General features: G+C 41.7%; 3 protein-coding genes across 3 annotated transcripts; 1 reads left to right on the forward strand and 2 right to left on the reverse strand.

Annotated features, from left to right (window-relative positions):
- Nucleotides 1-49: 49 nt before the first annotated feature.
- On the reverse strand, nucleotides 50-5,157 carry LOC143013327 (SAM pointed domain-containing Ets transcription factor-like). The gene is made up of 6 exons (XM_076166904.1): nucleotides 4,953-5,157; nucleotides 2,567-2,992; nucleotides 1,565-1,762; nucleotides 1,347-1,391; nucleotides 1,095-1,226; nucleotides 50-698 (listed from the first exon to the last, which is right to left on the reverse strand). Exons 2-6 carry the CDS (start codon nucleotides 2,985-2,987, stop codon nucleotides 520-522), a joined length of 975 nt encoding a protein of 324 aa, XP_076023019.1. The 5' UTR covers nucleotides 2,988-2,992; nucleotides 4,953-5,157; the 3' UTR covers nucleotides 50-519.
- Nucleotides 5,158-7,199: 2,042 nt separating this feature from the next.
- Nucleotides 7,200-12,738, reverse strand: LOC143013295 (protein ILRUN-like). Its single transcript, XM_076166865.1, has 5 exons — nucleotides 12,456-12,738; nucleotides 10,489-10,643; nucleotides 10,193-10,390; nucleotides 9,685-10,010; nucleotides 7,200-9,080 (listed from the first exon to the last, which is right to left on the reverse strand). The coding sequence occupies exons 1-5, from the start codon at nucleotides 12,611-12,613 to the stop codon at nucleotides 9,045-9,047; spliced, it is 873 nt and encodes a 290-aa protein (XP_076022980.1). The 5' UTR covers nucleotides 12,614-12,738; the 3' UTR covers nucleotides 7,200-9,044.
- A 711-nt stretch (nucleotides 12,739-13,449) lies between these two features.
- On the forward strand, nucleotides 13,450-26,778 carry bltp3a (bridge-like lipid transfer protein family member 3A). The gene is made up of 21 exons (XM_076166539.1): nucleotides 13,450-13,709; nucleotides 15,334-15,496; nucleotides 17,567-17,605; nucleotides 17,808-17,899; nucleotides 18,018-18,207; nucleotides 18,561-18,701; nucleotides 19,230-19,400; nucleotides 19,504-19,684; nucleotides 19,802-19,888; nucleotides 20,694-20,864; nucleotides 21,271-21,347; nucleotides 22,075-22,216; nucleotides 22,419-22,612; nucleotides 22,804-24,005; nucleotides 24,123-24,307; nucleotides 24,397-24,542; nucleotides 24,711-24,861; nucleotides 25,076-25,335; nucleotides 25,452-25,560; nucleotides 25,674-25,768; nucleotides 25,911-26,778. The coding sequence occupies exons 1-21, from the start codon at nucleotides 13,666-13,668 to the stop codon at nucleotides 26,025-26,027; spliced, it is 3,957 nt and encodes a 1,318-aa protein (XP_076022654.1). The 5' UTR covers nucleotides 13,450-13,665; the 3' UTR covers nucleotides 26,028-26,778.
- The last annotated feature ends 390 nt before the right edge of the window (nucleotides 26,779-27,168 follow it).

Here is a 27,168-nt window from a genome sequence, read left to right on the forward strand (position 1 = left end):
GCTGTTTCGAGTGCCATGAAGGAGACGAGGCGTGATAATTAATGACTTTATTTTAGATCCATAACATAAACCCAAGAAAAGAAATTGAAATGAAACAAACCATCAAGGCAGGTTTTTATAAAATACAATATATTCAGTTATTTTGGTATTGCTCTGCAACATCAAACATCCCTGATATCTGAACGGAACTGGACTTTGGGTAGGATTTCAAAGGAAGAAAAAAAAGTATTGTTGCCATATATGCAGAAGAAAAAGAAACATTGTCCCGTAACTGCATGTTCACTGATATGTCAGACTCTCTCTTCAATAAAAATATTAAGCAAAAAAAAGAAAGAAAAACAAAAGAATAAGTGGGAGGCAGGAGTGCATATGTTACTTAGGCAGTCTTTACAATTGAACTGAAACGACAAAATACAATGAATGAGCTTCAGAGACTATGTTCCTTCTACTGTATGTCCAGCATATCTTATTCATATCTGTAATCTCTCACCCTGCGCTCATTTTTCTCTGCATTCTTCATCATACAGGGTTGACAAACTGGTAGACCAGTCTGCGAGAAACGTCAGGCTTACGAATGATGCCCTTCTTGTAGTATTGGCGTATTGAGCGACTCAGTTTGTCATAGTTCATAGCAGGCCGGTTCTTCCTGATGCCCCATAATCTGGCCACGTGAGCCGAGTCTTCGATCTTGAAAATTCCTTGGGGATAGAAGAGAAAAAAACAAGTTAGGGATGCAGAACAACTCGTAGAATCTAAATTAAAAACATTAGAAAATTGCCTCAAAATGAGAATCTTAAATTTAAAGCGTCTGTTCTATTTTCTACCACTAGGGGGCAGAAAAACTCAGACATGCCCAAGATACAGTTGATACAGCTTGTAATTTTCTTTTACAAGCACATTGGACTTGTTAGATATTTATTTACTGAAATTGCTGTATTAAATCAGGGAATCCAGTATATAATAGTAATATCTATTAGCTTGAAAACCTGAAAATCAAAACAATTTGTTGGACGTGGCAGAAATTTCTATGTGCAAGGCTTTAACAAAAGCTCTAAATAAGCTTCAGGAGTCATGTCACTGTCATGTCACCTTACCTTTCTCCTTGTTGATCCAGCGGATGCAGCGGCTGTAGCTGTGAGGCTTAAGTAGCAGCTCTCTGAGGAACTGCCACAGGTGGATGGGCTGGCTAGGATAACTGCACACCACGTCTGGCCAGGACTCACCATCTGGAGCCAGCAGATAAGACCAAAAAAAACGTGTTTTTACTTGTTGCTGTGTGTTATCTCAGTGTACGTCAATCACAGAACTATTGGTGAAATCATAATGGAACAGAAATATGAACCTACCAGTTTTGCTATCTGCAGGTTGGCTGCCTTCCTTCATGGATACAGCTAAAGAAGCAGATAGAAAACCAAGATGAGTTTAAATGTATTATAGATAAGCTTTTCCAGTCTCATACTCATCCCTTACAGCATCTTGTTAGCTAATTATGATTGCTTGTTTGCCAATCCACATTTTGTAATAGTTAGTGTGTTTGGCTCTCTGGCTTCATGTTTGCTGCTACCTGACTTCCAGATGTCCAGGTGAGCGTACAGCAGGTCTCCGCTTAGTATTGACCGCTGTCTGAAGTCCTCCTCTGTCAGGGAGCACACATCTCTCCCAGTCAGACCCTGAAACAGCTTGCTGACCTGCGGCAGCCGGTAGAGGTGCTCAGTCCAGAGCAGCCACTTCTGAACATGCATGCCGCTCCACTCCATTGGGTCTAGAGAGGTCAAAAACACCATCATCAACACATGCTCGCATTTGAGTTTTACATACTGAATTTGTGGCAGTTTGAGGATTTAAAAGGTCCACAAACATATTTAATGCACAGAAGCTCTGACACGTGAAGTTCAAGTACAGTAGTTATGTTGTGCAGGTATAAAGTGAGTATATTGACTCAAGTCCCAATTCTGAGCTACTTGTATTTCTTTTTTTTTCAGAAGTACTATATATACCTAAATGCTGTACTTCGCAGTCACTTTGCAGATGAAGACTTTCCTTTAACGTGACATAAACTCAAATATTTCTTATTGGTATCCCTGGACAAGCAGGGTGGAGACAGGAAAGTGTCCGTGTTTCTATTTAGTGAAGCCGCTGTTCGTCTTGATTTGAGATCATGATGATGATGATAATGATCGTAATAATAATATCCCTGTTTTGTCAGTCACTGTAATACGTTCATCATGACACCTGGTTTGCGTTGAAGATTGCTGCAACACCGTGAAGGCAAATAAGCAAACTCTACGTGAGATATTGTTGAACGTTCTGAGGAAGAAATGGATGCTGCACACTGTCAACATTAGAGTTTGCATAGCTGGGCAGAGCCTCTGAAGTGCTTAGTGTCTCTTACATAAGCTTCACATGTTGATGTGTGAGCAAACAAAGAACAAGTCTTGGCCTTTGAAGATTCATTAAGTTAGCTATTTGTCAAAACCTTCTGTGAACACATTCTGCTCTAACACATTCGATCCCTCATGTTGTGCTGATGATGACAAGATATTTACAGATCGTAAATTGTCCCTACCTGGTGTGATGTTGAGCAGCTTACATGCCGTGTCGACATCTTTAAGCACTTCGCCCACTACCATACTGCGGATCTGCTCCAGGCAGGGCTCCTCCACCTGACCCTCCAGCTCAGCTGAGGGGGAAAACTGCTCAGGACTGGATGTAGCAGGGCTCAGCTCTGCCATCCTGCAAGGAGGCCCTGTGGGACCAGGTGCCTCTGTCATCCGCAGCACCCAGGGGTTCTCTTCAATAGGCAGTCTGTCGTAGCATGGCACATAGACCCCAGACCAGCTGAGCTCAGGGTGCCCCAACAAACCACGGGGAGGTTTGATGTCCTCCGGTTCGTCCATCCAGGCCTGTCTGCTGTCAGTGTGCGGGTGACTGATGAAGACAGGCGAATGTGTCGTGTATCCTATATGCTCACAGCCAGGACTCCCCATATCCTCTGGAAGAAGAAAGCATTGTTTTCACAAAGAACTGTCATCAGTGACACAAAACACACAGACCCCTTGACATTTTCAACCGTGACATTTTCTCTGGAGAGACAGAGAGACATTGATGCTGCACTGAAACCATACCCAAATACCTAATATTTAAACAGTAACCATCCTAAAGTAAATATGGCATTTGTTTTATGCTATTTACTTAGCAGGACATGCTTTGAAATATGGAATCAGATACTGTAGCTTCCCTTAAGCATTCGGGACAGATGAATTACATTGCGTTTGGTGTTAATACCAAAATACATAAGAGCACAAGATAATTGTAAAAGAATGTGCAATGCTGATTGACACATTATGACATAAAGGGTGGGACACATATAATCTCTGGGTAAAGCAAGTAGCTGAAGCATATACATCACGGTATGAGTAAGAGAACAACTCATTAATAACCTGACTCATGTCATTGTTCATTTACTCAATAGTTCATAATGCTGTTGCAGTTTTACAGACAGCATGAATGCATTTCTATTATTCCCCTATTTCCTTTACACGCACAGAAAAGTGTGAGGAGATAAAGGATACTGTGTGCATGTCAAACCTCTAAAGGAAAATGGATTTATGTCGTACACAAATTCTTACCTCATGGAACTAATAACACATCTACACTGTATCTGTTTGTGCTGTTGATTCGCCTTTTGGTTATTAATGTGACCAGATCAACTCTTACTCCAAAATATTCAAAAATAATACAAAGGTCACACCAAATAGTTTTGAATCGACCCAAACTTAGCGTCAAATGTGTTCTTTTCCTGTCCCCTTGTGTGTATTACTGTAATATTAGAGTACTTAAAATTACCCAAATCATTAAATGGAGGGAAAGGATAACAGAAAAAGTTGCCATGACAATAGAATCACACTCCATGACGTACATGACGCACGTCCCATATCTGGGCTGTTTCCTCACCTCCAGGCGTTAGCTGTTTAAATGTTCGGCAGAGCTAAAACTAGTTCTACTAGATTTCCTTTATCTTTTTATCTTTATTCGTATCTGTAGTGTGTGTGCGTGTGTGTGCGTGTGGCATGCTCTTAAACACCAAGTCTATTATTTATAGACTTATTCCAGGTGGTGTGTTTAACATCTCATTAGATAGCGGCAAACTGATATTAGAGGCATTTAGTTGATATGGAAAAGGTTTGGTCATTCATCGTACTCTGCCTTTTTCTACTCAGTGGGCTAAAGTGCGAGGGTTTGATAACGCACCTACAGTACCCGAGCTGTTGGTATTCTGTTGTGGTATAATGTCTATTCTATGTGGGAGTTTGTGAGTTTGTGTGTTTGTGAGTTTGTGTGTAGGAAGAGAGATAGAGGGAGATAGAGGGAGATCAGGAGACAGAGAAATGTGGCTACGTGTCTAAAAACACAATTTACTATTTTGTGTGTGTGTATATACTTGATGTAAAATTGATTCTGTCTCAACCAGCGTCATCACTGGGTTTTTACAACACAGTAGAAATATAAGAAGTGGTAGTAGTTGTGGTAACAGGTTGAGTCATGTGGTGGTAGTAATAGGAGCAGTATTGGTAACAATAGTGATACATTATGGTCATAATAGTATCAATTGTGACAACAGCACAGGTTCAAGTCATCAAATGAGTTCAGGTAATAATAACTTAAGTACTGATAGTGGTAATAATGGCAGTATTCTGAATGGTAGTAGTAGCAGTGGTGATAACAGGTGCTATTATGTGGTAGCAGCAATTATACGAGTAGAAATAGAAGCAGTAACAATATAATAATTATAATAGTGGTAGTATCTAGAGCAGTCATATGAAGAATTAGTCATAATATCAGTGAGAGGTGGGTAGTACTGAATGATGGTGATGTAGTAAGAGAGGAAAAGGTAGTTAGTAGTGATATTAGTAGTAATAATAGTAGTAACAACATCTGTATTGTAGTCTTACCTTGTCAGAATACAGTCGATCTTCTTCTGTCTTTGCTGAACGACTCTGGACAAACGTCAGGACCGTCTGTGAGTGTTCAGGCCTCCAGTCGGGCTGTATTATTTCTTATCAAAGTACAGAGAAACCCAGCAGGCAGCACTGGAGTACTTTGGTCCTCTCTAAGTACTCAGAGACCTTGTTGACTCCTGGCCCAAGCAGCTAAGAGTTTGGCTGATTTGGGAGTCACAGCACCTTTGTGACATATCAATTCTGGCAGAAAGGGTGTGTCCCAGTCACTGTAAGTGGCTGCTTAATAATGACTGGAGGCCGTATTCACCTTTGTGTAAACAAAGTGGATGAGGCCTGACAGCCTGAGGAGATGTGAAGGCACGTATAATATATTTTAACACTCTCAACAGCGGCGGGTTTTAAGAATGACGATAATGTTTTTTATTAAACTTTGTGTAACAGAATGTTGAAACTGAAGTGATTTCATATCTAATCTGATCTAATCAGCTAATAAAATGGTGTCAAAGGTCATGTATTTATGAGAAAGTTAATCATGATTTCCCCTTTGGTGAAGAAATTGAGGCAGATAGGAACATAGGAGAAATGAAAATGAAACAAATTGAATCACACCACATCTTGGAGGCATTTGTGTGGAGCTATCAGTCACTGTTGTCGCGGTGTTTCCGCTGTGCATGTGCATTTGCATGAATCAGTGTTCAAACGATTAACATGTTGTTTACATTATATGACTATTTCTGGGTAGCTTGAGTAAAATGTATTTAGGTCCCTAGTTCCCACGATGATATAAGTCAAACGTTCTCAAACATCTTCATACAAGTCACCACCAAAACATGGGTTTCTATCTTTTGAGATGAAAGAAAGAAACCAGTGTCTGAGTCATTAATGTCGAATTTGAACCTCTACCAAAACTCCAACTAGATCACAAAGCATCATATATTCCTTTTTAAGCACATAACAACATAAAACGTTGACTACAGATACACAGAAAGAATATACACCCCTGAAATGTAAAGGAATCAGACACAGCAAGACGGCACAGTGAGATGTTGATGGTGTTAGTGTTCCGAGAGGTTCAAATAGTTGAGCAACTGGTAGAGAAAATGAATACAAGAGAGTCACACAGAAGGATAGAGAGAGAGAGAGCGAGAGAGAGTGAGCAAATGTTTGCTTAGACTAAACACAGATGTTTGTGTGGTTGTGTTGAGATATGCATAGCGCTGACTCATAAGTCTTCCCTCAGATGAATAATCCTTTCCTCCTTTTTATTTTATGAAAAGGATTTCAGCTCCTGGACTTGAAGTTGCTTTCACTGTGCACTTTTGCCTTGTTGTGGGTTGCTGAAAAAAAAAGATAAGTTTGACTCAAAAAAACCATGACTGCCCAAAAAATGATATTCTGCTTTATCAGACTTTATCTTTCTTTACTTGAAACTTGAGTATTCAGCAACTTTTCCTCGTCTTTCTACCTTCACATTACTCCTTCTGTATCAGCGGGAGAAAGGTGAGTGTTAGTCCCTGAGGCGGTGTGGTTACGCAGCAGCTCTGCAGCAGCGAGCAAGCTGCTGGATGCAACCATTGCAAGAGACATTAGTTCTAATAGATGCTTGAGTTTGTGGGGGGGAGCAACAGTGGACCAGTAAACCTCCAGGCTACCGTGGATGTCTGACTCCTCCTTCGTTATCATGACACACCTGCACTGGAACCGCAGCTACTGTTTCTCTTCTATGTATGTGCTTCTGTCTCAGAAGGCAATAATCACACAATGACCTTTTGAGATTGCCCATTAACATCTTAACCTCAACAATGGAGGCTATGTGTTCATCCATGTCTGACAGTTGAATGGTTTCAATGGTTAGTTGTTAGTTGGATTTTGGCAGTTTCTTCAAAAGTAATACACCAATCTGTCATGAAACTGATGCATTTACACTCATTCACTTGCATGTAAATGGTTTTGATGCCTGTTTAACAGAAAATACCACAATAATTGACAAAGCTTGTTGACAACTGATGAAATAGTTGCACTTCCAGACAAACTTAACAAAATTTACTAACTCCAATGTTAGTAAATTCGTAATTTAAGCTGGATTTACGCCTAGAGTTGTAGAAATGACATATTTGTGAATCGGTATGATTGGCAGTTGAAAAGCAAAATTGTTAATCAATCTGTAAAATCAGGTTGATTGATCTCGTTTCAGTCCTGTAAAGCACTAATAAAACAAAGTAAAGCCTGAAAAGCGCATATTTTCAGTGATAATTTAATCATACAAACATTTCATCAAACATACAGGGAAAAAGCTTTCATCTGTTTGCACTTCTTCACTCTAAATGTGCTGTTGTATGAGTTAAATGCCAACTGATTCATTCTGCAAGAAAAGCCAATGGATGCTTGGGGGGAAGATTTACAATAAAGCCATTTTTTCACTTGAACATTGTTGACAGCAGAGAGAGAGGTGCGTTTGCCATGAACATTTTGGGACAGAAAATGCACAGAGATTTGTGTTTTAGTACTGGCTGGTGCTGTGACATAGCTCAGTGTCCCCTCGGGGCTTACTGTTGGGGCCGCTTTACCTGACAAGGTGGGCTAAGTCACTTGTCTGTGAGAGACAGATAAAATCACATAGTTGAGAAAGCCTTCAGGACTTAACTGTACTGAAAATATAAGCGTGGAGGAGAAGAGCACACACAGGAGGCCACATTACTCAGTGCATAGATCAGCCGGTTAGTGCAAATTTCAGGAACAATTACTAAGGACAGAATTATTGTACATTTTCTAATCTGAACATATCTGGGTGGTGAATTTGGAAAATCCCTTTAAGAAGTTAAACAAGGGATTGAATCAAAATGCAGCAAAAATAAAAATAAAAACATACTAGAAGTTCAAGGCAAATTATTCAATGTGAAATCTTTGGGCAAATTTAATCATTTCTAAAAACATTTTTCTTTTTACACATTCATCAAATACATTCAAGTCAAGATGATAAAAACAAATAGCTTCACAAAACTAAGTCAGCATTAGGATGCAGGATGCAAGAAATGACAGTATTATTGTCTGAAATATGACATTTCAAACTGTTCTGCTCTGTTGTCGTAGAGATCGCTCGATAAAAAGATGACCCGCTGTAAACTTGATTTTGCATACAGTAATCCAGCTATTCCGGGTAGTTTATTATGGGGATAAATGCAAATGTGTGAGGAAAACGTTATAAGAAGCTGTAACAGAGCAGGTCCAAACAGAATTATAACGTGTGTTTATCTTTATATATAACACTAATAATAATATTGTGCTTGGCTAAACTCAAGTCACATCAAACTACATGAGTTCTGTTTCATAGAAAGATCAATAGTATGAGTGACTTCCCCCTAGTGGTAGAAAAATGACACTGCACCTCATCTTGTGTGTCCCCGTGGCAGCATAGGGACGTTTGAACCAAATGGGAAAAGCTGATTGGCTTTGAGATGTACTAACGGTACACACAGTATCAAAATATATTTCTGGAGGATGTTTCAGCTCTCCTGTGTACGTTTAAAGGTTAAGATATAAAGTAAACAATAGTGTTCATATGTATAGAACTGGATTTTGTAGGCAGAACCAGTGTGGAAATGCAATCAATATATCAAGACTCAGAGCAGAAACTGGAGAATCAGTTGGCAAAAATACATGGCTTTTCCTCCAAAATCTCTCTTTCAGGTTGCCCGATGCACGCAGACACACACGCACACGCACACACACAAGTTTTCACAAATACACACTCGTGTCACCATTATTTCATTTGCACTCTGACAACTAAAAAAAAATGTCCAGGAAAAAAAAGAAGGTATCACTCAAAAAGACTCTTAGCACTCATTTTTAACTTAGCATTCACACATGCGTACAATGGATGTGGGATGTTGGCTGAGCTGCACCGTCAGCAGCACCCACCTCTGGTTTCTGAAAGTGTAGCGGAAGTGGAGACGGAACTTTGCATAAAAAGTGTTGGGGTTTTGGATCTCCAGACTCTCACCAGCTACTGTAAAGCCTCTTCTTCTTATTGATGTGACAGACGCCAGAGGCGAGGTGCTGCGTGACTGTGAGAAGTCCCAAGTTTTAAGAGTCCCCAAAGGGATATGGCCCATGTATACCCTGTGGAGAAGAGACAAGAGCACAGAAATGATCAACTTATTGCTCAGTCACTATGGTTACATGTACATATATACTACACTGCTGATGACTGTACAATTCAACCAATACACAGGTAAGAGACTTGATGTGTATATGCAGTAAGACTACAACGATTATGTGCCTGAATACATCAGATTGAGCTTACTTTGGATATATTTATGCAGCTTTCAACCACATAGAGGTATAAAATTGAATTATTTATTATTGCCTTTTCCAGAGGTTTCTTCCATTTTTACATGAAGGTTTTCTCTGGAGTTCGGGACTTTTCCTGATGCTGTGAGTCTGTAAAGCCCTTTGAGACATTGTGTGTGATATCGTGCTATACAAACAAAATGGACCTGACTTGACTGCAGTGGAATCTAAGTTGAGTGTGCTACCATATATTTAAACAACAAATATATACTTTTTGTCGAAGGATTGGCTGCAAATTCTATGCAGGATCTGGTCTGAGGAAGTGATTTTGCATTAGCTGATTGTACTGCAGTGCGCGCGTGTATGGACAGACAGACAGACAGAAACACGGATAGACAGACAGACGTGGTTATCTGTTATTGACGAGCCTTACCTGATTATAAGTGACTACTGATAGATTGCTTTGTAGACTGTTGGCTGTTATATTCACAGAGTTTTGTGAAAGTCCATTTTGATCTTGCTGCAGTTGATTCGGGGGTCCCTGCCAGTGTTCCCCGGTCTCCGTGTGGTTGCTGTCGTCGTGGACACTGTTGTTGTTGCTGTTGGGGCACTTTGTCTTCTGCGGCGAGGCAAAGGGGTTGTAGTCTCCCTCCAGGGCGCGGTGGGGCTGGGTATTGAACTCGGCTTGGAAAGAAGAAAGTTGCTGCGTGACGCCGAGGAGTCCTCCGACCTCCACACTGAGGATCACCCAAATGACATCTGAAGGGGGGAAACAACCGTAGATGAACAGAATGACACACACAGTTGGAGTTGTACTCGTGGTTGGAATGGACCCATGGATAGACCAAGCAAGTGATTCATCCAGCAAAGGCTTTAAAAGTGTTGGACTGTACTCTTGTCTATTGAAAAAGCAGTAATTCACATTTATCTGCAGCTCTCACCTCCATAGTAAAGTCCCGTGGCGGTGCACATTCTCCACTGTCCCTGGTACATGCCAGGCGCCACAGGGCTCTGCATCTGCACACTCACATCGGCCATCTCCTGAGGGTCTAAAGACCGCACCAACACCATGTTTACGTGACCGAACTGATCCCCTCCTACATACTTCAGACAAACACCAGGAGGCCACGACTCTGCACCTGGAAGGCACAAACACAACAAGTATTTTGTTAGGTATGTTATCCAAATGAAAGTCTTGACAGGCGTTAACACAGCGATGTCCAGAAGTAACACATACCTGTGTTCTGTACCCTCCAAGTCTTTGTGAAAGGTGTGTTAGGTGGAACTGATTCACCCTCTCCAATTGTTATGTCCTTAACAAAAGACATGCATGGTGCCGTGATGTTGGGACTCTCAAAGTCATAATAGGCTCCGATGGCTGCCTGTAAATTCCTAGGACAACAGGAAGAAGAAATCCAGGTGATGAGAACAGGTCGAAAAAACAGTTTACACAGCTATGGCAGCTAAACATGGGACGTATGACACTTTGTGATTAATTTTACAGATGTAACACTTATTTGTAATAGCCCTAATCATAATTATTGCTTCTGGTTATGTCTGTAATGAGCAGTTATCAGCTATCTCCTCTACCATTCCTAGGCAACCACGATTCAGCTCTACACAAATCATGTTAAGTAATGAACAACTACATGGCTCGAAGTATGTGGGTATGCCAGTTGTAATTAGCTGGTACACTAATTGGATAGTGGAGGAGGAATGGCTGTTGTTTTTCATGGTTTGGGCTAGGCGTCAGCTCCCATGAGGGGAAGGATTCTGTTGTCTTTAGCACGTCATTACCTCAGTGCACACAATAACCTCCAATCAAACTACACACCTCAGCCCCATCAAACATATTTAGGAAGAACTGGAATGACGAGTGCACGCCAGGCCAGAACGCCCAACAATCAGGGTCTGACGCTGACACTCTTACTCCACTTAACAAAAGCAAATCCCTGCACTTGTGTTCCAGAATCTATTGCTAAGTCTTCTTATGAGAGGAGAGGTTGTTGTAACTGCAAAGGGGACTGTTCCTATAATATCAGCCTCAGAGAAAAAATAAGATTAATAATTCTACCATAGACATATTTGTATTATGTAAATAAATCCCAAGTTCTTCATAGCACAGCTTTCATTCCAGACACCATTTTGCAGAGGTTAAACGTAGTGCACACAGTGAAACGCACAAACCAGTGGAGGTTTCTAATGGATCCTCCCTGCAGTGAGCTGCTCATACATACAGCAGCACTTTTGTATTTTTAGAAAGCGCTATTACACGGAATCACGTGATACCACTGACGCCTTCATCTTGTACATTGAACATTTTAAGAAATACCGAAACTTTCATAAATGAACACTCCAGCCATCCCATGATCGAAAACATGTTGACACGTATTTATTCTTTATTATAATGTTATCGCCGAAAATATTTAAAAATCACTTTTACGCCAGGCACGTCGATGATGCTCGGGTGATATACTGTGTGTAGTGCAGACATAACAATGCGATAAGAATACAATTAAGCGAGTTTACCGCTGGGTTTAGCAACACGTCTGTACAAGCTTATATGATGTGTTGGTTACGTAAGAACCTGGTGGTCATAGTTCGATCGTGCCCTTAGAATTACGCAGTCACGCCTTCCTGGTCGGAACTAACTGGGGAGGGCTGATGTAACACTTTAGTAAATACAAAAATTGGTGAAAATAGTGAGAGAAAACATGAATAAACTTTAATATCGTCGAAACAATGAAGTATTAGCTGGTGGTAGCTGAGGTAAACACTGGCACAGGAGCCGAGATGATCACGAGGAAAACACGCTGTCCTAAAACTATTGTACCCACTTTTAATAGACCTTTGTCCAAACTACCGCGAATTTGTTAATGATAATCTCTTTTTATATCCGTTAAACGTGTGTGTTAGCCCTAAATTCAGACGTTTACCCTTCGCGGTGATCGGGTCAGGCGTAAGTCCAACACACTGACTCAGCTAGTTACGTTACTACGACGTCGTTATCTGTCATTGTGTACGCGATGTAACGTAAACACTACTTAGCTCATGTTTGTTACACTTTTACGAATACGGAAAATAACATTTTGTCCGGTTTCTGTCACAGTCCCGGCGAAGTATCCTTTTACAACGAGCGCTGTGTATTTAGCTAGCTAGTGAACGGTAACTACCACAGCAGGCCGAGCGAGTCCCCGCACTCACCAGTTGGTCATGTCCAGAAAGAAGGCGCATCCAGCCGGGTTTAGTTGAAAGCCAAGGAGCCTCTGAAACTCCGAAATGAGGATGTCTTTGTCTGTGGTACCCATGCAGCTAAATTTCTGCATTAGCTCCTGGTCGAGGTCTATTTCCATGCCCTCCATCGCGGCTTCGCCTGGACAGAGACAGGGGCTCCGCTCCTAATTTAGTCCGAGGCCTCAGTTTGTCATAACAAACTCAACAGCATGGCCCAGTGCGCATGTCACAGGAGGAATACCTGAAGACTCCCGACACGAACAACATTGACCTTATAGAGTTTATTGTATTTCCTGCTTTATGTACTTTATCACGTCACTAAATAATTACAATTTTCTTATTATAACTCATCCTTGTAAAGAGTCAACCGTATAATCGTAATAATTTAGCCAACTGCACTGCTCTAATTATTAGCAAGTTTAAAACAAATGGAATGAGAAGGGTTCTTTTTTTCGTTTTTCTGTTTAAAAAAATGTGTTTTTAAATACTTTGTTTCTGGAAGTTAGTGGGGGGTGTTTTTTAAGTTATTTTCATTTTGAAGTGTATTATATACAAAATGGGACTGTCCGGACGGAAATAACCAGCAGATGTTGCTTGTTGACACCTGGTTAAGTCGGAAGTAGTGTTTGCATTTCTTGTGTTCAAAAAAGGAGCCTGAGGACAACATCTTCACATTTGAGACTTTTGAAGGGAAAATAATTAAAACATATAAATATATTATTCTGATGAAAACGTGCGACATCTTATCATCCTTTTTAATTGATGTGGTAATTCATTGACGTTACATTAGATTTACACAAAGCGGATGTTTCACGCGACCAATCACCGGCTTCATAGATCTATTTTTAGTGCCGGAGTTTCCCACCGCCTCCCCACCGCCTCCACCGCATATCCAGCAGGTGGCGCCCATGTGCCGTTACTGTAGCCTCTGCGTGTGTGCGTGCGTGTGTGTGTGTATGTATGTGTATGTATGTGTATGTATGTGTGTCCACTGGTTGCCCGGCGGTGCAAGCAGCTCGGCGGCTGACGTTTAGCAATTTAGCAGCGCACAGGGTCTCTGTGCAAGCAGCGGCTATCAAGATGCAAGCAGCGGTGAACTGCGCTGATACACTCGCCGGCTAGTATTAGTGTATTTAAGAAGAAACGCCGCTGACAGTGTTCCACACGAAAAAGAGCAGAAATGGCTGGAATTATTAAGAAGCAAATTCTGAAACATTTATCAAGGTAAGTCTTTGGTTGAATCTATGTGTTAGCCTGCTAGCACAGGATAATTTGGGTTTATTGTTAACAGTACAGCACGCGCCAGTTGGACAGTATTTGATACGAGGTTTTGCTAACTTGACATCCACATCAATGTTGTCAGCTAGCCTGATGCTAACTGCACGGGTACCCTGAATGCATCAAACCCCATCAACCTGAATGACAGCGCGATGCCAGTGCTTCACAGTGGATGTACACGCGCTGTTGTTTATTATAAAGTTATTGATGTTAGATAGATGAATGGTTGAGTGTTGTGCATGTCGCCAGCTGAGGTTTTGCTATTACATAGCAAGGTCAATTCTTTTGGGATTTCCCATCAAACACTCAATATGTCAAAAGATTAAAAATGCTAGCTTGGGCTTTATCGTATTTTGAAATATGGGCCTAGTCCCCAAAGTAGACTCAATGTTTACCGAAGCATATTTTTCCCCCGAGCAAAGGGGGTTCGTTTGTATCTGTGTGTGTGTGTGTGTTTGTTTGATTTAACTCGGTGGGAAGGTTTGACATGATTCGGGGAAGAACCCTTTCTTTAACGAAGCAAGACAAGGTGCCACAGTCATTTCAAACTCTCACTTTTTAAGTATTTTAGTGCCGTTAAATAGGAAAACAAGACAGCACACCCATACTTGGGTTTGTACAATGACTTCTTTCTTGCTTTTGACAAGGTCTGGAATTTCTGTTCTTTTTAAACCACACTAATCTTAAAAAGGGATTCTATACTGCAAGTCCTGAGAATAACAGCAAGTCTTATGTAGGTCATTATGTATAGTCCCCAAATCACCGTATGTTCTCGTGCACCAGGCAGTTCTACAGACTAACCCCAGCCAGTTAGTGTGGCATAATGAGCAATTATTGGTCAAACTTCTTTTTTAAGTGGTGTCTAAAATTTGCATGACATAATTGCAAACATAAAATGGAGCGCCACGTCTGCACCTCCAACCCATCATATGCACTGTGGTGATTACATTATGATCCAGTCATTAATGAAACAGAATGGGAATAAAATTACAAAATTCTCCCAGCTTTCTGCATTAAGTGTGAGTAGAGTTGTTAAGCCGTTATTCACTGCGTCAAGCTTTAATCAGGCACATCACAGTTTCCCTAACAACATTAACCTTTTTAACAATTTGACGACATTTACGTGTCATCTCATTACTTTAATTTATATCATTAGCAGACACTATGTGTCCCTGTAGCCCTCAATCCACACTTTGGCTGCTGACACTGTTCTGACATATCTTTTGAAAGGATTTGTGAGAGCACTATTCAGTCATGTGCGGTGTGTGTGGAAAAGTTAAATAGGATGTTGCAATAGGATACTTAGAGTAGCAAATTGATTTGCTGTGATTTCTGCTGCCTGCTCTTTATGTGGTTGTAGTTTGTTCATGGCTGGTGGAGCTCTCTATGATCACTGTAGAGAGGTTGGCCCAGCTGTGTCAATCTAACAAGGCAGCCGCTAGTTTCTTTTGGTGACGCATCAAGCAGCATTTTAAGAATTCCTTGGACCAAATCTGTCTCCTGCACTTTCTCTGATGTCCGATTTTTCATCTCTCAGTCAAGGTTTATCATCTGTATTCTATTTCCACAGGTTCACCAAGAATCTGTCCCCAGACAAGATCAATCTGAGTACTTTAAAGGGGGAGGGTCAGCTATCCAACCTTGAGCTCGATGAAGAGGTTCTGCAGAACATGCTCGACCTGCCGACCTGGTTGGCTGTCACTCGGGTCTACTGCAACAAAGCCGCCATCAGGGTATGTCACTGACCAGACAAACTGGTTTGCACTGTAAATCTGAGCTGACTTGCCTGTTTAAAATAACAATGAAAATCAAAGCTGGGAAGGAAAAGGTCAAGAAATTCTTCATTCATGTCATTCTGGTGGTGGTAGAGTTATGGAGTGAATGATCAGCAGCGGCAACCACAGAGAGTAATGCTGACCTTAGATGCTACTGACAAAGATTAGCGCTGGCTGCTGATAACAGAGAGGGACACAGAAGGCCGGAGGCTAGAGTGGCTGAGAGATCCTGTCAGGTGCATATACAGAAGAGATGTGTGCTTGCTTGGTTTGTTAGTTTCCTAGGTTGTCTTGTGAATACTGCATGGTAAGGAAAGCTTGTTTAAAATAAAAATGTTGAAACACAGTATTATTGCTGAGAGGAGGGAATATACTCACTGTTACTGTGTTCACTGCTTTCTATCATGAACATTTTTTCTTTCTACATGTCCTTTACATTTACAGTCCGTTCACAGTCATTAACTATTGACAAGTAAACATGTCACTTTTCTATCCCCTTGTTCTGCATTCATTTAGTTTTATCCCAAAGTCCAACTGCTCTCAATGCCAAACAGAACTCATGGAGGAAAATGTTACCGAGAAGTTTTGTAAATAAAAACAATCTTTGGTAATGTCTTTGCTCAGCACAGCTCTGACAGCTCACCCCTAAAAGTGAGCAATGCTCCACTTGTTGCAGATTATGCTTCACATGTATCACTTTTAGTGGTTGTTGACCTCAGAGCTGCATGTGACCATGCTTACATTTAATTGCTCCTGACTAGTGCTTTGAGCTCTGGGTGGAAGTCTTACGGAGATCTATGAAGCAGTGTGTGTATCAGTATATTCAGGACAGAGCTACTGGCTATCAGAAACTTCATGTCAGCATCTTTCAGGTGCTTGCCTGGGTGCTATGCATGAGGTTTCAAGCAATGTGTCTTTACTCTATTCTAGAACATTACGCCCTAACATCAGTCTGTTCGTCTCAGCAACATAACTCTTCAGAGATGGTCCATTGGTTGTTATGATATGTTTCCATATCTAAGTTAAAGCATTTAGGCCTCGAGGGCCCAGTAATATTTTAATCAAATAAGCCGTAGACAACTTGGCAAATAACCTTTACTCTTTTGCGTCACTTCTAGATATAATTTTGGCTTTAATGTAGTTTACTATCATTTACTTGCTTGCTTGGATTTCTCTTACCCTATTTATATACGGCCTCATTTTCCATTACGGCTTTTTCTTTTGTTTTTTCTCAAACCATGAGTCTCTTTTTTTTGTTTTAATATTGAAATATTGAATATATTTGAAAGCACAATGCATGTGATATCAGGCTATACAAATAAATGCTCAATCACCCAGAGGAGAGCTACTTTGTTTTATTTGGAGCAGTTTTGAGTGTCCTGCTGTTTGGGATTGTGCCTTCAGGCCAATACGATGCACACAAATGGAATCGCAATTGTAACAATACTTCTGAGTAAACTGACTCTTGAACTTTGGCTTTTTATAAATTGGTTTGTAAACACTGCATGCTTTAGAAATAGTGTCTAAACAGTATAGTTCCTCTCTTTGTTTTTGTTTTTAGTTTTTCTCTCCTCTTCTCTTCACCACAGCATATGATGCGATTTGTAGTAGCCTAAGTTGCTCCATGACATCATTTGTAAAAACTGTATTTACCCTATGAGGTCATCGCAACCCATCACTGATGCCCTCCTGGACTCTGCGTCCACACTACTGTGCCATGTTCTCACAACCTCCAGCAGACGTGGCTTATTGCTGTTTCAATTTCAATCTACTTGTACCTCATATTGCCCATTTTAAACAACAAAATTTAAACAACAACGATAATAATAATAATACAACCTTCTTTCTTTCACTCTATCTCTCTCCTTTTCCCCCTCTTTCTGTGTGAAAATGATCCAAATGTCCTATAACTTTATGCGCACTGTCATGTAAAATGTTCAATATGCTTCAATAAAAAAAATAAAAATATTGTCTAAACAGTGCAGCATGCTGTGTGTGATTGACTGTGTTGTCCTCCCACCTTTTCAGATACAATGGACAAAGTTGAAAACAAGCCCCATCTGCTTGGTAAGAATACAGTTATGCTTGTCTTTCACCAGAGCTCTTGCACTGCTCCTTAACTCAAGCTGTAAGGGGTTACTTTCTATTTTCTACCCCATTGTCGCTGGCAAATATTAGGCTTTTCCTGTATGTGTGATCGAATGTATAAACTTTCTGAATCCTATCTGAATCCGAATTCTACACTGAACATCACGTGTCCTTTCTGCAGTTCTTGGACAAGGTAGAGGTAGAGATGAGGACATGCGAAGAGCCGCGCCCACCCAACGGCCCCTCCCCCATAGCTATTACTGCAGGCCAGAGGTAAACCTGAACAAACCTGACACGTTATGTCATCACAGTTTTGCCAAAAGCATGTTGTGTATGTCCTACACATGGCCAACATTGCCTTTGCTCATCTGTCAACATTGTGTATTGACAGCGAGTATGGCTTCGCTGAGAAAGTGGTGGAGGGCATGTCTGTGATTATCAACTCCATCACCATCAAGGTGCAGGCCCGTGCCTTCCACGCCTCCTTCGAGCTCTGGCAGCTGCAAGGAAACAGCCTCAACCCCAAATGGCAGCGCAGTGACCTCCGCTACACCCGCATCACGGACCCGAAGAGAGGAGAGGTATTGTGTACCACACTCGTTCCTCACCCTGGCAGAATACAATGTTCTACCACAGAAAGAGTATGTGCTCATTAGGGCTGCAGTAAATCATTTAATCAGGCCAGTTGTTTTGGTCTATACCAGCCACAGCGACATGGATCCATATTAAGATAAATAACCTTTCTAAATGCATTCCGGTAATCCACTTAAAGGGAAAATCCATCTGTTGCCTGTGCGATGACCTTCCATTTGTGTTTTCTGCGTCAGGAAGAAAAAGCATTGCCCTCTACAGCCGCAATTATTCCATGAAATGCTAGAATATGGTGTTTTTCTGTGTGTGATCATGGGTAGCTGATGGTATCTTTGTCATTCAGGTGTTGACATTCAAGGAAATTAACTGGCAGAGTCTACGAATCGAGGCTGATGCCATTGAAAGTGATGACCAGGACCTTGGTAGCACCCCGTTACGACTCATCACCAACCAGGGACGCATTCGTATCGCTCTTAAACGGAGGGTAAGACCATTTACTTGAAGACTATCCGAATTATTATTGCTGTAAGACGACATATTTATGAACGAATTCTTTGTTACAAACCTTTAAATGAATTGTAGTGGCACATCATCGCTGTGTTACTGTGTGTTACTTATGTTTCTTCTTGGATAAGGTCTAAGGACTTCACTTGGTATTGTTTATTCAGAAAACATGACATTACAAAGTCCTGTGTATGTTCAACTCTACTTTCTAATGTGCGGTCAAAGAAACGCTTGCTTCAAATTTCAACGGCACTTTGTCTCACGGTTTCAAACATACTAAATAAACAATGATGAAGCAATTAAACTAACCAGGTGATGCCATCGAATTACACCAATGATGTGATCCAATAAAGAAGAAAGTTACACAGTGATATCATCTTAACTAACATTTACAACAATGATGTCAGATGTAAACGTCACTAAATTACTATTTGAAATTATTATTTCAGAATAATATGAGCCTTATGATGTACTGATCATCTATTCCATCCGACATGAATCTCTCTAGATCAAAGACTGTAATGTCTTGGCGTCCAAGCTGCTTTTCATTCTGGATGACCTGTTATGGGTGCTGACGGACTCTCAGCTCAAAGCCATCATCCATTATGCTAAATCTCTGAGTGAGGCCATGGAGAAGTCTGCCCAGCAAAGGAAGAGCATGGCTGCGCAATCCCTGCAGGTTCTGCCTCCTCCCTACTTGTTGATGCGTAATTGTATTTCGCTATCAATGTAACTGAACTCATTCATAATATTGTTGGTATCCAACATCCTCTCTATCTTAGACTGCTCCTCCATCCCCCGGCCTCCACACCATTTGGACAGAGAGCCCACCTGCTCCTACTGGCACCCCAAGTAATCTGAGTCAATACTTTGATTTCTTTGATGTGAAGGAGTCGTCTTATCACACCTTCATATCTCGCCTGGACTTACACATATGCAATGACAGTTCTTCCACGGATACAGGTGAGTTGGTCAACTGCCAACAACATTCTGCACCATGTAGATCTCTAACCTTTTGTGTTTTTATTCTGTTTTTACTTTTTCGCTACTTTTTAACACCTACCATGTGACACGTTATAGATGAGCCTCCCCCACCAGGCGTGCAGGGTGCCATGCAGCTGACCTTTAGGAAACTGGGCTTCGACTACTACCCCACCCACAGACCTGGTGAGCGTGATGTCATTCTTACCAGATGTTAATGAGTTAATTCAGAATGAAATAAATGTATCTCTTGCCATAAATGTCCAAATCTCAGAATAGTAAACAAAGACATCCTACAAGTGTTTTAAAAATCTGAGTTGAAATACAGGAAAACCTCATATACACTTTGCTGTGACGGGCCATGTAAGTCACACCCAGTTAACAACCTTTGATCCAATTTTATATAAGTGGACATAGTGTAGAATGACACAGCGGTCTATATAAGGTTTCAGATTTCACGGTGAATGTCAATGAAAATATCAGACATGAAATTTGAAGTAGCCACGGTCGACCTCAGAATGATGGGCTTTAAAAACGCATAGAGCTTTCAGGAGAACAAATGAGGGGCTCATCACTGTTAAAATTTAATATTTTTAGGACCTTTGGGGGACTTTCCAACCAAAACAACACAAACTTTATCAGGTTTATCAAGATAAGATGAAACCACAGCTATTCACTGTCAATGGTCCTTCTAGAAAGTACCCATTAAAGGATGTGTTTAAAATGAAATTCAATCGTAACAACAAAAAGAAGTGAAGCACTGCTTTAGAATAACAAGATGCCTCAATGTATGAAAATGTCAAATAGAATCAAATAATGTAATTTAACAATATATACAAATCTAACGTTGCAGAGTCAATATAGAAGAAAATGAACATGTTGGAAACGGATGTTGTGCCGGCATGCCCATTGTGTTAAAAACCCAGGCTCCTTTACTCTTCAACCAAGAGTGAGAAAGACATATTAACTTCTCTCTCATACTCTAATGCAGCTGATGGATGTCGACACTGGGAGCGACATAATGGAGCCATGGAGGTGCAGGCTCAGTGGGCTGGGAAACTGCTGCAGGAATACCAGAGGAGAGCGGGGGCCTCTGGGTTTCCTGGGCCACATGCCGACATGACCCACCAAAGCAAGGACTCCCCCGCAAAGACAGCTGAAGGTGTGACGCGGCATGAAAAAAGATTTGTTTGGTTGTGGAAACTGTGTTTGTCGTGACTAAATATAGATACAGTGGCGTAAATACATATTCATTCATCCCTGTCTTGTCCTTGAGAGAGATGTTAAACACTGGAGATACGCTAAGTCACATGTCAACAATTCTTCAATGAGACGAGACATGAAATGAAAATCAAAGTTGTGTCCGTTACATGATTAACTTATGGCTCAATAACTAAAAAACATTGTTACATTAAGAAAAACCCAAATTCTCATAATGTTATAATCTGACAAAGAAACATTTTTGCAGTATCCTGGTGTTTCTCATATTATGCATGCATGTCCTTTAGATGGCATCAAATAGAGTCATATTGACAAAGATAGCTCAACTAACAAGAATTTTGTCACAGGTTCTTTAGGAACACCGCTGAAGAGGCTACGCTCCAGCTGTGTGGTTGTGAGGGTCGATGACCTGGACATTCACCAGGCAAGTTGTCAATATGACCACATTTGACTTATCTGTTAATCCAGATCCTGAAGTGTCAGTCTTATCCGTCATGTGCAGCAATGTGCTAAGGCAGAGGGAGTGGCATGCCATCAATTTGCATCTCTGTATGCGTCTGCTCGCTCGCCTTGCTGAGAAAACAAAAGCCTCTTTCTCATCGGCCATCTGAGATGTCTGATAAGAGTGATGTGTCATTGTGTAAGTGTTTGCAACACAATAGTCCTACTGGAACCCGAGGATACATAGTGCTGCTGTGGTGAAAACTAGAGCTTTGCTCTGTTGAAGAGTAATATTTCTTGACTTTGTACTCCTGCTGTGACTGAAATACCTCAGTAACAATAACATTTTTCTATGAATGCTCCAGTGCCTTTGGTTTGCGATAAAGAAAACCCCTGCCATTTAAAATGTCACTGTGCCTTTCTCTGTGTTTTCACTTTCTATTCTTCACGCCTCATCATGAAAGGCTTGTGAAATTTTCGAGATTATTTTGAATTGAAAATGGTTGCAGTTCCCCATTTTGAAGAGAAAGAGAAGATCTGTGGAGATTCTTTGAATTACATGGAAGTCATTTATAGTCAGACTTAGATGGTTTTAGTTTTGTATCTTCCACGTGAATGCATGGACGATTCGTGTACACATTTTTGCATATAAAAGATCAAATTGTCTATTGAATTGTTGTCATTAACTATCTCTTTATCTCAATAATCAGGTTTCTACAAGGGAACGCCAAAACAAGAAGACCCAATCTTTGTTTTCCTGTAATCGGAAAGCACTGCGTTTGCCAGACAATGTACCAGCAATTCATCTGCAGTTCACTGAGTACTACTTTCCAGATAACCCCACTTTATCAGGTATGCTCTGAACCAACATTATATTTGATTATTTAACTGTAATCATTACATTCAATCTTGCTGATTCCTCAAATAGACATCTGAAGAAGCCATATCCACCTAAAGTGTCACTGTAACCTTCCAAACCTGACCAGTTGAGAATTGCAATAGTTTGGAAAGACTTATTTCAACATGGTACTATTGCAACTTTCTTTCCTCCCAGTGCCAACCTCAAACTTGTATGCACAGCTGAACGGCCTGCAGCTGTGTGTGGACCCAGACAGTGTGCTGTGGATCAATATATTTTGCAGGGGTTTGCTGCACACGCTGGACCAGGTCAAAGCTTTCTACCATTTGCAGGACAGCAGCAAGGCTGAGGAGCATGTGGACTTCCGCATGGATGCAGCTCAGCTCAAGGTAAAAAACCCAAGGACATTGATCTCTTTTTGAATAAATATATAGAAACATATTTAACTTTATTAAATTGGGGATTATTTGTGTAGCCAATCTTATTATACACCAGTATGTGAGCAGAATCGTAGTTGTTTGTTAGTTGAAGTAAATTGTTGGTATTTAATCAGTTTGCTTGTTTCTCTTTGTTTTCCTAGCTGATAATTCCCTTGGATTCTTCCATCTTGGATCATCCGGAGCGTCCTCAGTCCCTTAGTGTTACCATACCCCAGATGGTTCTCAGCAACACTCGTCATTGCCCACATGGTGCCAGAGCTGACCTCAACAGTACCTATCACAGTCTTTCAACTTGTCCTTTCTTCCAGCCAATGCCGCCCTGTCCCTTCCCCAGAGATCAGAGTGCCTTCCACCCCATTCCCTCCGCCTTTCTGCAGCACGCACAAGAGATGGGGCCCCAGCCTTTGGAGAGAAAGCAGCCACGGTCCCAGGATGTATGGTGTCTCAGTCTGTCCCGTGTCACTCTGGGCTTTGGTGGAGCTCGGCGATTCCCTAAAGGCAGAACTCAGCCTTTTGTTGAGCCTTTTGCCATTTCTGTGTGGGTGTGCCAACCCTCTGCTTTTGATTCTGGTTCGTCATCTTCACCCATCAGTCCTAGCCAGCAGCAGTCTTCAGAGGAAGAGGCTCATCGGGCCAAGGCTTCACAGGCTTCTATCCACTTCCTGGCCCAAACGATCACCCCAGTGAAGATGTGGCTCAACCACTTTCAGTATGTTGCCCTGCTCAGGATGAAGGATGCCATGGCCCGTTTGGCAGAAGAGTTGGGCCGGGATGTACGAGATAATAAGCAGGCTCATAACCAGAAGACAAAGACTGCCACAGTGTGTCTCGCCCTTCTTGTTGACTCTGTGGAACTGGGTCTCCTGTTGCCACCAGCGTGCACAGAGCCAGAGGAAGAAGTGCCCCATACACCAGAGACCGACAGCCCAAGCATGACAGACTCTGACATCTCCCCAACCCATCAGCCTCTAGAGCCAGAAGTCTTGGAGGGCAGTGGGTTAGGAAACGGCATCTCCTCTGTCAATGTATATGAGCAGGATGAACAAGATGTGGCTGTGGAGGAGGCCTGTGAGGCTGTGGAGGAGGGGATAACACAAGATAATAACACTGGCCTCTCACCTCCCCTCTCACCTGGACATTCCCCCAACCTATCACGAGAACTCTCTAACTTCAGCCTGGAGGGGGAGCTGTCCAGCGCTATAACCATCACTAAAGATGTGACCAAAGATGCCATCAGTGCCTCTCTGGATCTGACCAAAGGGGCATTTTCAATAACAAAAGATGCCTTCAGCATGCTGAGTCGTGGCTCAGGGATGAGCAAACTGTTTAGTCCACACGCAAAGTAAGTCTCAGAGCTCTCCTGCTGAGATGATGGCAGCATACTGATCTTAATTTGTCTGGAATCCATACTGTGCAACACATGCTTTAACAGTGTGTCTACGTGTTTGTGTGATGATAGGGAACAGGTCCAGCGTTCAGACGAGTCACCCCCCAATCTGGCTGGCAGCCTACGCCTCCAGTCCATGAAGCAGTCACCTTCCCAGCATTCCTTTGACAGTGCTATCTTGGATGGCAGCCTGCCTGATGAAAACTTGTCTGTGAATAGTGATGCCAGCGACAATTTTGTTGTCCTCATGGACTCAGGTGCTTACAACACTATACTATACTGTACAGCTTCCAGTGGAATCCCACCGATTTATAGAATATGGCATATAAATGTTTTGTGTTTCCAGAATCAGGCATTGAGTCTATGCGTCCCAACAATACTCCCGTCCCTATTGGCAGCCACGGGAGTCCAGCCCCAGGGACAGAGGGAGGCTCCTCAGCTGACCTAAGCAGTTCCTTATCCCAAAGCACTGAGGACATGACTCAGGATATGGTGGGTAACTGTGCTGATATGAATAAGATGGATCCAATAAGACAGATAGTGCAGTATTATTTGGGGAATAACGTTAACTGCAAACAGATGGAACATGGCAGTGGAGAATCTATTTGCTAATGTAAGAAATAAGTCTAACCATGAATAACAATTTGCTTTTGCTTACAGTCCTCAGTGTTGCTGCTGGTCCTGAGTGGAATCGCCTGTATTATGGAAGTAAAGGGAGAAGACCAAGTGGTGGCCCTTGAAGCCCAGAGTCTGAGCCCCGTGCAGATGGGAAATATCAGGGTATCCGACCTGCTGGCTGGTCTCATACAAGGTAACCTGGATAACTGTCACCAAGGCCCAACATTTCAAACTCTCTTGAATTTCATTTCAAGCTTCTGCTCATCAATGCAAATACTTTTGCTGTTTACTTATAATATATAAGTTTGTATCATGTATATTGTCACTATGAGAACCCTGTATAGACCCCATGGACTACGAAATCCCCCACTGGTTTACTGAAGTGTTTTGTCCCTTTATTTCTGAAGTTCCAAGTGGCCAGAGGCAGGACAGGCAGGCTGCCAGAGGCTCTCCAGCTTTGCTGATGCGAGCAGAAATGGGTCCATCTGCAGGCCGTTACTCTGGTCTGGCTGAATCTTTAGGCTTCTTGGAAGTGAGTGTGCAAGGCTGCCAGGCAGAGCTGCTAGCCTCCACTGTGGCCACTATTGGGCCCTTTCTTGAAGATGAACTCAGTGTGGACAGCCAGCCTATGAAGTTACACTTCAACAACATCACCGTCACTCTTAAGGTGTGAACAAAATCTAATGAATTGAAATGATGTACACTTCGACCTTTGTTTAGGTTAGAGAAGGGAACCAGAAATGGGTACTCTGTTGAATCTATGTTGATGTGTTTTCCTCTTAGGATGATAATCCTAGAATCTACCCTACTGCCCCTCAACCTGTCCCAGCCACAGTCATTGTGGATCAGATACACCTAGAACGCGGCGATGATGGCGTCTTAAGACTTAAAGGTTGGTAAAGAAAGTTTGTTTCTTGCATCTCCTACAGCAGTTACCATTTTTGACATTCATCATCCAGCTGTCAGGTTAAAACATGAACAGAAACTAATCTTGTTCAAATGCAGCTGAAGGTAAAAACCCCAGGGCCTCAACTGGAGTTCCTGTGGTGGGTTTGGACAACCCAAACAGTTGCTGCTCTGTTCTCCAACAGCAGAACAAGGTAAGGAAGCATATCACAACATCATACTGCATATGCGTCATCTTAGTTTGCTGTAGCACTGTTTAAGGCACCATGCTATCTGACCACCTATCCTAAGTGTGCATTATTTCTAGTGGTAACCAACAAAGCCATTTTGTTACAGGGTGAAGCCCTGGAGTCCCAGCTCTCTGATGCCCAGGCTGCACTCAGCCAAGCCCTCAGTGACAGAGATCGCCTCCTTCTGGAGGTCAGGAAGTATGACTCTTCATTCACCCTCTGAGCCATTGTGACCTCTGAGCCCATTGCTGCTCCTGCTGAGGAATAGGGACAGGAGCTATCAGGTTGAATATCCGAAACCAGAAAGTCTCTGATTCTGTGAGTCATGGACGTCGGACAAGATTGAAAACAATACAAATCCAATTTCCCTAGACGTATTATTGAAAGAGAAACCAGCCCATTGATACATTACTGGTACTTCTGTCATCTGACAGTGTAGATATTCCTCACTACTGTACTTAACACAAATGGTTCTGGTTAGACCTCATCCAAATCAGTGGTTTCAGTGTTAGTCACACAGCATGCAAGGGGAAATATGAAGCTATGTCTCTCCAGTTAATCATTAGTGTTAGATGTGTTTGAACTCTCAAGCCCATGCCAAAACCTCACTTTCTCTCGCACTGACACTGCCAGAGCTGCTAGTCCACCAGCTGGTCCTGCAAAACATTAACCCACTACATGCTGTGTGAAATGAATGAAGTCTACCAAAAGACATTTATGAAGCAAAATAGACTTACATCCATTAACTGTAAACTGTCTGTGGGTTCTTTTTTATTTAACAGTATTTAAAGGAAAGTGTATGAGGTGGTGCTGTTTTGTTTTCATCAGAGATTGGAAACACATTGAGAATATCTTTTGATGGTTGTGTAGAGAAATGCACTTTTCTTCCCAGCACAACTGCGCTGCTTACATAGTAAGAAGGATGATCCCGTTGTCCAGTCTGGTAACTTAAACCATCTTATCAAGTTCTGTGTTCTTTCCCCCAAAAACGGGTCAGATCATTCCCCAGTGTTACTTTTCTTTCGGTTGTGAAACCTACTGATTCTTTTGTACCGTGAGAAGAATTGTGGTCTTAACCCGCTTGCAAATATAGCAGCTGCCAGTATTATGACACTTGATCTACTCTAAACTTGTCTTGTAGCTTGCCAAGAAACACCCACACTGCTACTTTTGTTTCTTGTGTACACACTCAAGTTTATTGTGGTCAATATCATCTTGGACATTGGTATAACAGTTTTCATTTAATTTTTTTTATCAAACGTAAATTACCACACAGTATATTGAAGCCATATCAAGCACAGAAAGATTTTTCATTTCAGGTGCTGTGGTATGGATAGTGTTATGTGCACACAGTGGCATGTCAA

Source organism: Genypterus blacodes, unplaced genomic scaffold (assembly GCF_046128005.1).
Source record: "Genypterus blacodes isolate CSIRO-AG114 ecotype Tasmania unplaced genomic scaffold, CSIRO-AGI_Gbla_v1 ptg000156l_1, whole genome shotgun sequence".
Lineage (NCBI taxonomy): Eukaryota > Metazoa > Chordata > Actinopteri > Ophidiiformes > Ophidiidae > Genypterus > Genypterus blacodes.

What these genes read in the sequence shown, in the direction of transcription:
- LOC143013327 (XM_076166904.1), bottom strand. Translation starts at nt 2,987, where the DNA reads ATGGGGAGTCCTGGCTGTGAGCATATAGGATACACGACACATTCGCCT. An exon ending in CCTGGACATCTGGAAGTCAG is followed by an intron (nt 1,392 to 1,564) that starts GTAGCAGCAAAC and finishes CTGCTTCTTTAG; the next exon opens with CTGTATCCATGAAGGAAGGC. An exon ending in ACCTGCAGATAGCAAAACTG is followed by an intron (nt 1,227 to 1,346) that starts GTAGGTTCATAT and finishes TGCTGGCTCCAG; the next exon opens with ATGGTGAGTCCTGGCCAGAC.
- LOC143013295 (XM_076166865.1), bottom strand. Translation starts at nt 12,613, where the DNA reads ATGGAGGGCATGGAAATAGACCTCGACCAGGAGCTAATGCAGAAATTT. An exon ending in TTGGAGGGTACAGAACACAG is followed by an intron (nt 10,391 to 10,488) that starts GTATGTGTTACT and finishes TGTGCCTTCCAG; the next exon opens with GTGCAGAGTCGTGGCCTCCT. An exon ending in CAGTAGTCACTTATAATCAG is followed by an intron (nt 9,081 to 9,684) that starts GTAAGGCTCGTC and finishes TCTTCTCCACAG; the next exon opens with GGTATACATGGGCCATATCC.
- bltp3a (XM_076166539.1), top strand. Translation starts at nt 13,666, where the DNA reads ATGGCTGGAATTATTAAGAAGCAAATTCTGAAACATTTATCAAG. An exon ending in AAACAAGCCCCATCTGCTTG is followed by an intron (nt 17,606 to 17,807) that starts GTAAGAATACAG and finishes TCCTTTCTGCAG; the next exon opens with TTCTTGGACAAGGTAGAGGT. An exon ending in ATGACCTGGACATTCACCAG is followed by an intron (nt 21,348 to 22,074) that starts GCAAGTTGTCAA and finishes CTCAATAATCAG; the next exon opens with GTTTCTACAAGGGAACGCCA.